Source organism: Schistocerca nitens, chromosome 1 (assembly GCF_023898315.1).
Source record: "Schistocerca nitens isolate TAMUIC-IGC-003100 chromosome 1, iqSchNite1.1, whole genome shotgun sequence".
Taxonomy (NCBI): domain Eukaryota; kingdom Metazoa; phylum Arthropoda; class Insecta; order Orthoptera; family Acrididae; genus Schistocerca; species Schistocerca nitens.
The window spans coordinates 1047026800-1047037807 of NC_064614.1; the positions used below are offsets into that span (position 1 = coordinate 1047026800).

General features: G+C 39.0%; 1 protein-coding gene across 1 annotated transcript in view; it reads left to right on the forward strand.

The window, feature by feature from the left end:
- The window catches only part of LOC126224414 (uncharacterized), a 196070-nt gene extending 185888 nt beyond the window's left edge, over window positions 1-10182 (forward strand). The window contains exon 4 of the mRNA XM_049942205.1: window positions 9992-10182. Within this exon, the coding sequence (XP_049798162.1) occupies window positions 9992-10182 (191 nt within the window). The remainder of the gene's footprint in view (window positions 1-9991) is intronic.
- The last annotated feature ends 826 nt before the right edge of the window (window positions 10183-11008 follow it).

The window sequence follows — 11008 nt, forward strand, 5'->3', positions numbered from 1 at the left end:
TCTTACCGCCATTGTTTTCGCAACATGAAAACCGTTTTCCCCGAAAAAGAAATGAAAGTAGCTGATAATTTGTTTAAAGTGCAGTGTTCAAACTTACTTTATGAACTGAATGTGCTACACAGCCTAAATAATTTTATGAATGCGTCGACGTTGTTGAACTTCCTTTGGCGAGTACTTTTCTTGGAAGTGTTAAACTTCTGCAGATGATAAGTAACCATTCCAGTAACGAGAGGAGAGGCAGAGCGCTGCTTGTCTGCATTAATGTAAGAGAAAACATTAATGTGCAATACTTTGAATGACTACAAATTTTGTGCACTTGCCATGTGTTATCTCGATAACGAACTACTGAATCGGCCAAATTTCAATGAAGTGGTTATAGACTACTTTACAGTGCAGATGGGGAGATGGGCTCACATCAACTATAAACAAATGTATTAGGGTAAGCAAAAGTGTATTAATAAGTGATAAGAAACAATCCATTTGTTGTAATTATCAGTTTAGCTTACGAAATATATAAAAAAGGGTAGTGACATGTTTAGTCACTGACGTCATAGTTTCCCAAACTCGTCTTCATTCTCAGTACGTTTTGTTGTGCTAAAGCTTCACAGTTTCAGACATTTAAGCACAAGAGAGAATACTAAAAACTATACGTTTGGAAGAGATCTTTCATACATAAGCTACCTATATATTCGATCTTGGAGTTAGCTTTTGATGTTACTCAGTAGATGATTGTGAAATGGTAAGAAGACCCGGTATGTAAACGTTTGACTGGAGTGTGATATTGTGTCCCCCCCCCCCCCCCCGCCGCCCCCTTTCCTTGAAACTTTGGTTGTGGTGACATGCAGAGCAGTAGCACAGCCCAAAGTCTAGTTAAGTTGCGATCGATAAATTTCGCAGCCTTCCCAATGTGGAACCACTACCTGCACCTGCGCTAGTATAACACCATAAATTAAGTAATGAATAAGTGTAACAAAATTTCCAATATTGCACAAACTGAATCTGAATATTTTACAGATATTGCAAAACAACCATGAAACATCGTAGCTCATCGTCTAGATGTATAATACATATTTATAGAACCACTAGCACCGGGATTAGTAAGGTGAACTATACCGGTAATATGTACAGTATTATAGTGTTCAGCTGACATAAAATCAAAAAACGGGAACACGCTACACTGTGAAAGAGATGCACAGTACAACATGCGTAGATCAAAACATGATGTGGTGCTCGAGGTTTAAGTTAGGTGTATTAAGCATCTAGTATGAGACTGGAAGTAAGCAACGAATGAATGTATATAAATATTTTGTGTTAGAGTAAAACATATATAAGTAGAATATCATGAAGAACATCATTAGATCTGCCATTATACAATAATGTGTAACCCAATGTCCACATAACTCAGGGTTATAGCCCAATTTTTATGTGAGTAGTGGTCATAATCTGATGTCTAAGTGGCAACATACATTGGACAAAGAAATACAGTAAATTAACAATGAAACATTGTATAGTATCCTGTTTATGAAATCACAAGAAAGTGAAAAAATTAAAATAGGGATACACTACACTAAAAGAAATGTTTATCAATTGTGGTGTATTAGCATAAAGGTGTTGAGATGTAAAATCTAGAAGTAACTGTGTTTAAAGTTTATATAGATTTTACAAAACAAATAAACAGAACCATGGTACCTCAAGATGGAGATATAGAACGCAGAGAGGCGGTAGCACAGTGAGGGATGCCAATGATATGAGGCAATCAGTAACACATACAGCATTACGGTGTTCAGTTGACATAAAATCAAAAAGTGAAGAAAAAGAAACATGAACATTCTAACAAGAGAGGCATACTTCAACATTAGGTCTAGATGCTAAAGTGACAGTGCTCAAGGTTTAAGTTTGATGTAATAAGCATCAAGTACGAGGTCAGAAAATAACTAATGAATACATGTATGTAAATAATTTGCAATATAATGATATATAGGCACAATCTCATAAGAAACATAACTAGATATCCATTATATAATAATGTGCAGCCCATTGTCTATGTTCTTTGTGGTCTATGTGTTACAGTGACATAGTGCTTGAAGTCTAGCTTTGGTGTAGTAAACGTGTTCCAAAAGAGCAGAAATTAAGTAGTGACTAAGGGTACACAAATAATTTACAATTTCATGATATATAATTACAATATCATGAGGAACAAGAAGATTATATATACATATATAAGATAAAATATTTGTAGAAGTAGTTATATGAAGTCTAAGTAATACTATGACCAAAATTCTAATATGTAAACAGATCACAATGGAGTGATTTGTAGAACAAATAGTATTAAAAATGTAGGAAATAAGTGTATGAAATAAAATGTGGAGTCAACACATAGAGATTCGTACATAAAATAAAAATTACTGGAATAGTCACATATCTAAATGTACAAAGGAGAAAAGGACACAGTACTTTTAGGATGTATGGAAATGTTTTATATAAGAAGCTACAAAATGTCATCAAAAGTAGTACTGAAATTTTTCTGATTAAATTTTAACTGATCACTCATCAACTTATGTGAAAATCTTTTCTTGTAAACATAAATTTGTAGATTATCTACTATCTCTAAATTTTTACCTTTACGAACATTATTCTTGTTTTGGAGGTGATCGCTGAGAGTGGTTTTATTTTTGCACTTGTGTGTTTCTTAAATCTTGTAAAAAAAAACCTGCCTGTCTGTGCCACATTAAAACCAATGCACTAGGCATAATTTAATTTGTAAACGCCTGTTTCACTACATTGTTATAGTCATCAGTTTTGAGCCTTAATCAGACTTTAACTTAATAGAGGTATTAAAAATGCGAATGACATCTGATTTCCGAAAATTGTGTTCAGTCTGTCAGACAAGTTTCCCTCTACATCATTTTAATTTTGTTTTTTACTATTTTATTAGGCTTTCTCTTTAGTTTTATATAACGATCTTCAGCTCAATATGAGTAATAACTGTTTACAACAGTAGTATGTTTTATTGTTGTCAGTTCTTGCTCTACACTTTAATAGCCAGTGATAACCTGATTATTCTATCCAATGTGGTATTGAAATATGCAATTCTTTTAATACCTTTGATGACATGAACATGAGGTAATGATCTTGCCAGTATTTTTAAAATCATGCTTGCCTTTTGTTTATTAATGGTTTTATCCAAGTAAATAATGGCATTATATTTCTCCATTTGAAATTAAATTGTACCTTGTTACGCATTTTGTTCAGAGTTGTTACATACTTCATACTTCATCACTTTCATTGTCTTTTATGAAGACAGTAACATTTACATAACATTTTAAGTATAGTTTTTTTTTACTTTCAGGTCATTATTCAAACAAAAAATGTGTTTTATGTTGTTGAGAAAGTTATCAGCCATTGTCACTGCCAAGGTGTTATACATAGCTAATCGCCCCTTCTTTGACGCTAAAATTTATTAATAAACTGAAAATAAATAGGGCAAGTGACAACTTAAAAAAGCTGAATTACTTCTACAATTTCTCCCTGACAATTTTTGGTGAGTTACCAAAGCGTTCTTAATAAACTGCCTATTGGCTTCTGTCTCGGGTTCTTCAGCCGACGTTCATCTAATGATTTTTCTGACGTTTCGCCAGCGTGAGTGGCTGGCATTGTCGAAGCTTCACCCTCCATTGCCGGTGGTGAACTGGAGCCGAGCTCGCGGCCGCAGACTATATGTACCTGGCGCGCCAACGTCCGAGGGCTTCTCCGCGGTCATTTCCGGTGCGGTTCTCCTCTTGCTACCTGCGACGGTCGTTCGCTGTAGTACAGGAAGCCAGGATCCGTTTACCTTAAGGCTTTCCTCTTTCTTGTTCAAACTGTTCGCGTGTTTTTGTATTTCTACAGCTTCTCTGAACAAGCGCGTGTGATAGTGCTTCTCTACAGCTAGAACTTCCGTGTCAGCGAATTGTATTACGTGGTCGGTCCCATTCAGTGCGTGCTCTGCCACGGCCGATTTCTCCATCTGCCCCAGCCTGCAATGTCGCTTATGCTCTTTGATCCTGGTGTTAATTGATCGTCCAGTCATTCCGACATAAACTTTTCCGCATGTGCATGGTATACGGTATATTCCCGACATTACAAGTGGGTCTCTTTTCTCCTTCGCCGATCTAAGACACTTTTTGATCTTCCTTGTCGGTTTGAAAATCGTCTTTACGCCATGTTTGCGCAATATACGGCCGATTCTGTCCGTCACTCTGGGAATGTATGGCAGAAAGGCCGTACCCGACATTTCTTTTTCTGGTTCCTTACTTCGCCGAGTGTTTGGCTCTGTTACACTTCTAATATAATTTGTGGAGTACCCATTGCTCCTCAGGACAGTTTCGAGGTGTCGCATTTCTCGTTTGAGGTGTTGCGTCTCACATATTCGTCCTGCTCTCGTTACGAGAGTACTAATCATACCTCTTTTCTGGCTCGGGTGGTGGTATCGGAAGATGTTTACACTAAACCATTTTGTATATGAAATTTTTTCAGGAAATGAGCAAGTCACTAAGAATTTTTTTTTCCATTCACGATGTTCTCAAAACCAAATATCTGTACATGTAGTAGGTTGGTGTTATTGATATACAATACTTTCCTTTGTATGCTTTGTAAGGATTTTAATTCTAATTTTTTTATTTAAAAATTATAAAAGGATTTTTGGCATTACAACATACTCTGGTTTGGATTTCTTGTTTTATATAATTACCTAGAAATGTACATATTGGCTCTGAGCACTATGGGACTTAACATCTGAGGTCATCAGTCCCCTAGCACTCAGAACTACTTAACCTAACTAACCTAAGGACGTTACACACATCCATGCCCGAAGCAGGATTCAAACCTGCGACCTGAGAGGTCGCGCAGTTCCAGACTGAAGCGCCTAGAACCGCTCGGCCACCCTGGCCGGCTGTACATATTACATTCATTTGTGTACTCCTTGGAGGTATCTTCTTCCTTGTGCTTTTGATGTATGATTCTATTTCTGTGCGCTTACTACTACACTACCTCCTGCTGGTAGTGTGTAGTATCTTTGCATTTGACTTTTGCTTCTCTGTCTTCTGTCATGTGTTGTGTTAATATGAGCTTGTGCAGCAAGTGTAAAATGTATGTAAGTCTTGTTTTATTATTTTTATGTCGACTTTTCACTTTCTTTTCGTTCATGGCACGACTTGTTACGATATAACATTTTATATTGGTCATAAGATGGAGCTCTATTGAGGTTTATTTGCATAAAAAATGTAGTATATACCCATTTTGTGGCAATATGTACCTCATCCCATTATATCTGGCCTGATAATGTGTCATTTTGGATCTATGTGCTTTACAGATTCGATTATGGCAACTTAGATTTGTTGAAACTGATTATCATTAGTAATTTAGTGATCTTGGCTGTTGAAGTTTTTACTTCTGTGTTTTATACAACGAAACTCCGAATTCAAAATGTATAATATATTAGTAACGGAAACACACTACTGATGTTCCTCATTAATATTTATTTTATATCTGTTATAAACCGGCTTTTGTCATTCTAGACCAGGTAGTTCACACATCAGCAAGGGCTTCTGCCCTTAAAAGGATGTTGCGTGGTCTGTCTTCAACTTAAGTTCTCTGATTATAGCACAGAAACCTGGAAGCCGGTTAACAACAAAATATGAAAATATTATTATTTAACATTAACACTGTGTTGATATGTCTACGTTCCTCTAAGTAGCGACAGAATATTCCATAAAAGAAGTTAACCACATTTTTATTTTTTTAAGTCAAATAGATGACACATTTGGAAAATAAAGGAACTGCAGTTCTCACCTGTGCGGGAATATTAACAAATTATGTAGAAAAGTATGATGAACAATATTCACTTATATATAATTTCGTTATAATCTGTGACCTGTGACAGCTCTGCAGATCAGGAGACACAAAGCTCAAATGCAAATTCTTAAGGAGGCGACACGATGAACATGCACTGAACTGCAGCTATGCCACATCAATCCTAAAACAGAACTTCTTATTACGCTAGCAAAAGCATCCTTCACACAAACTGATGAACTTAGAACATTCTAAATATTTCTTTCAGCGTCGTTGGTTCGCAGAAGCAATGCTGCTACTGTAGCTGCTATGACCTTATTCTAACATTTAGACAAAGACATACAAGATAACTGTGACGACAAAAGCTGTAGACACAAATCCTTTGACATATCCTATGTTCAGGTGCGCACGCTTTGTGCCAAAGGCCTTTATTTAGCATTATTGCTGCAAGTTTTCGAGACATTTCCTTTTAAATTTTAACTTTTTTGCAAATTTTCCTGAATGCCGTTTAAAAAATACATTGGCCAACTTAAAATATTTTACTTAAGTTTCGCTTATTCACTGTTAACAGAAGTGAGGCAGCTTTTGAAGAAACATTTTCTGTCCAAATTGGATTAAAGAGCAATCCAGTACCGGACAAAAGAAGTTAAAGAGAGTGCTGTGAAGTAGATAATCTCCCACTGTAGACTGTATTTGAGAGAGCATTCAACTACTTCTGCTCGATAGTGGCGATATCGTTAAAGTATTTTTCAGATTAATAAAGTCACTGTGGAATTCAGAAATTAAAACTGCATTCAAATTGTAGATGATAAAGGGATTAGAAAACGGAGGTGTAGTAAGACGTTACTGAAAATCGGTCTAGTAAAGGGAGGTAGCGGTAGGGGGAGGTCATTAAATAAGGACTGGAAGATTAATTTAAATTAAAAAAAGGGTAAAGCACATAATTAAAATAAATTATCTACTAGGAAACGCCATGCAATTTGTAGTACATGCTACTGAGAACCTTTTATATACCGGACACTCACTGAAGTATAGCTGGAGGATTAAAACACTTCAGCTGAAAAGTATATGGTTGAAACTAGTAATATGCAGCGAAGAACTACGTGCGAAAATTAATTCCTGATACAGCTAGATAGTTTAATATAAACAGCACTTCACATTAAGCGAGCCACTTGGTAACTAAATCTAAGGCTTCAAAGTCATTAGCGGACCACGATCTAAAGATGGAAATAGGAGTGTCAGAAACATATCTTTTATTACAGGCTTGCCTATGTTGCAGTAACGAGTATAAAGTGACTGTAATTTTTCAGTCTTTTCTGCACAAACTACGTAACGACACATGACATCAAAGAGAGAAAAAGTATCACTTCCGAAACCTAACTTTGTCATACGATCTGTAAAGAAATCCCATTATTACTATGAGCAGTACTTTATGTGACCTGACACTCTTTTATGTAATTAATGTTTTAAAGCCACAAACGCGTCATCCATGGAGAGAGAGAGAGAGAGAGAGAGAAAGAGAGAGAGGAGGGGGGGGGGACCCTCAAAGCTTTGTGATATTACAACTCAGAAGCCATATTTACTTGCCTGTCTCATCCTTCCCAATACGTTTTTCATGATACTGTTGAACAGGCATTGCAAGGAAGGTCTCTGAACAACATCTCAACATTTTACAGGCTTTCCATTAAAAGTTTATAGTCGTATATTCCAGGTATCGCAGAACGATTCATTATTACATTAAGCAAGAAAACCTTCAAATGCAGCGTCTCTTGCAGGGCAAGGGCAAATTCAATGTAACTTCAAAATAATTTCAAGGTAGTAGAAATGATATGACTAAATTTACTCTGAAAGAAATTGAGAACATATACGTTACTTTGTCATTAAATGAATTTGTTTCCTTCTGAACCAGAAATTTATCTTCACAATGTGGTCATGAAATTCATCACAAGTGTCACCTGTGGTATGTAACCGAATAAAAATCTTTAATTTATTTAAGTGACAGAATTCCAACTCGTCTTAAAATCCAACAGTACGGAAGCAAGACTACTCTTCCATATGAAATCCTTACTCTAGTGTCCCATACTTAAGCTTCTAATCACTCTACACCGTACCTGTATCCAATTCGACTCTATTCCACTTCTCAGCACGTTAAATCCGAACTCTGTTCCATAAGTTTATCCTTCCATTCAAAGTTAACAGCGCTATTGCTGATCCACATCTACTATTTATTTGTTTCTAGCGTTCTGTCCTACAGACCGTCCATTTCATGATATATGAACATCCACGCTACTGATTCTTATGCTTTATTGATTCACAAACGCCTTGCTAGTATCGTCATCCATTGCATATGAATCCAGATGAGAAACAAACCTGAATAAGCACCACCACCACCACCACCACCACCACCACCACCATGAAATTCTGCAACATCGCATTAGTACTTCATTTGCAGGAACAGAACTAGAACGAACCCGGACAATATTTCTTTTGTTTGTATGTTTTATAATGTATTTTGCTGTGACACAAAGATCAGTAGCGTTTCTCGACATCTAAGTTGTATTAAAAGGTAGCTAGTTGATATTTGGCAATAGTAACGAATGTGTTATAATTAGAAGTGGATTTAGATGTCTTCCATTTCTGTTGTGTTATGAATCAAAGCTGGCGAGTGCCAACAGCCAGCCCTTAAACCTCCTGAGAACGCAGTCCTCTTCCAAGGAACCAACCTGGCTGTATCCTTAATCGATTTAGGGAAACCATGGAAAATGTAATACTGGGCACAAGGATTTGAACCGCTTTCCTCCGGAATGAGAGTCCAGTTTCTAGCTGTTGCACTACCTCGTTCGGGAGACCGCCTCAGGGGTAATACGCAGCTCTCCTGCTTCGACGAGTCTACTAAAAGTTTGTGTATGCTGATGTCAGGGAACGAGCACTCAAAACGTGTGCATCCTAGCTACAATCAAGATCTAATCTACAGAGCAAGAACAGAGCATACACATCTTTGCGTAAGTAACTTATAGAATACTTGCTTATAGAATATTACGTTGCAGAGTGATAACTGCACGTCGAAGGATGAAAATATTCATCCTAATTTATAATGCTCCGCAATCCAAAAAATGTTTTCTTCTAACCAAGATGTGAACTTTTACGATGATACTCATGTCATTTGTACCGGATGGTTGTAATTAAATAACTGTTCCCTGTGCTGCAGCCGCCCGTAGTGGCCCAGCGGCTCTAGGCGCTTCAGTCTGGAACCGCGCGACCGCTACAGCCGCAGGTTCGAATCCTGCCTCGGGCATGGATGTGTGTGATGTCCTTAGGTTAGTTAGGTTTAAGTATTTCTAAGTTCTAGGGGACTGATGACCTCAGATGTTAACTCCCATAGAGCTCAGAGCCAATTTTGAACCTGTGCTGCAGGGTGGGCCCTAAACATCGCAGGACGCTGAAATATTTCGACTTTCTGCTACCAGGTGTAAATAAGGCGCTGTAAGCAGTACAATGTGGCGTGGGTGCAGGAGAAGGGAAGAAACTATGAAACACACGGTAATAATGGTTGTGGCACGTTTATTAGGACATGGTCACAAGTTACCTGTGTTCAATTTGGTCTCTCGACTCATCCCCATCTAGCATGCGTAACAAGGCATGGCCGGCAGTTAGCCGCAGCATATGCGGTGTAATCAGAGCAATATGCTATCGTATGCTATCCTTTGGTGTTGCCCAATCTTGAATGGAAATAGTGGTGTGGACACAACAGCGTTCTTGCGAAGCTGGAATCGCGTGTTGCACAAGGAGGTCTTTCTGACGTGCAGATGTTGTTATACAACCGCAGGCCCGTGAGGTGTCATCTTCTCGAGAAAAGAACAGCCCGAGAAGCAAGGAGTTTGTGAAAGTGCATCATATAGTCACATAAACTAAGTGCAGTGGACGTTTCTGCACAACATGTGGCAGAGTGGAACCCCATATGTGTCAGTTCCGTGCATTCATGGCACCGATCATAGTGAAATGTGCCTCTTGCTTCCAAAGAACATTCCCCGGACACATGTCACCCATTTACACGCGTGCCAAAAAATGAAAGGCAAAGTCACGGCGCTGCAGCCTATCTTGGGGGCTTTATTTGATTCCCATTCTAAATCTTGGAAGGATACCAGTGTAAAACGTGCCGCAGAATCTTTTGAACTGTTGTGGCGACAACTAGGCTGCGCCGTCGACATTTGGCGAGCCAGCACAGCGCGGCCACGGCCACAGTGCGGCGTCTCGGAGCGCCAGCCAGCCTCGCCGCAAAGCCAGCAGCGGGCGGCAGTTCCGGGCCGTTCAGAACATTCGTCGCCGCGCTCATCTGAGAAGACGCGCGCATGAGGAACTATCTTCTTCCGCCGAAGCTACAAGAGCAGCCAATCAAAAACTTGTAATCTACGCCGCGGCCTATTTAGTTCGGCGCAGCGGGCCTCGAAGGCACAACAGTGAGAGCCCACATAACCGATAGGACATCCCCTCTCACATAATTTAGTTTCTGCAGGCACGGCACGCAAGTGCTTATTCTGCCCTCACACGTACCTTACGACGGCACGTTAGCCAGCCTCGAAGGCCAGCCAGCCAGCCTCGAAGGCAGAATCGTTGCAGCCTAGAACCAAGGATCACCGCTGACATCACTAGGGACTTCGTAGCTCCGGTAATCACCTCACTTCGTGGGCCCGAGACGACATCCTGTTCAGCTCACTGAAGAGTGTTTATTAGCGACTTTCCATACTTCGCTCATGCTGTAGGAACTCTGTTTCGGGCTTCGAAATATTTCTCTGCAAGCTCAGTAGAACCTTGTAACTTTGCGTTACACTTCAAAATATTTCGCTGCTTGCTCAACGGGACATAAATCCATATTCCAAAGGAACTAACACGGCCGAGTTGCGAAACGAAATTTACCATTTTCAGTTAAACCAAGAAGAAACTTCACGTTGTGTGATTCATTTCTGGAATTCTCCATTGAACTTGAAGAAACTTTTTAAGCAACACTCGTCAGACTGAAGAAATTGTTAAGTGCTACCTGATTTTCTATGCTGGTTACTTCCATGGTACCGAATGTAGCACAGAGATTTGTGGCTGCAGGATTTGAGGCATGTGCTGCATGGTCGGCTACAGCTACAGCAACGTTATCAACAACTGCCGTGGGAATTGGGCGCCTCCCTGT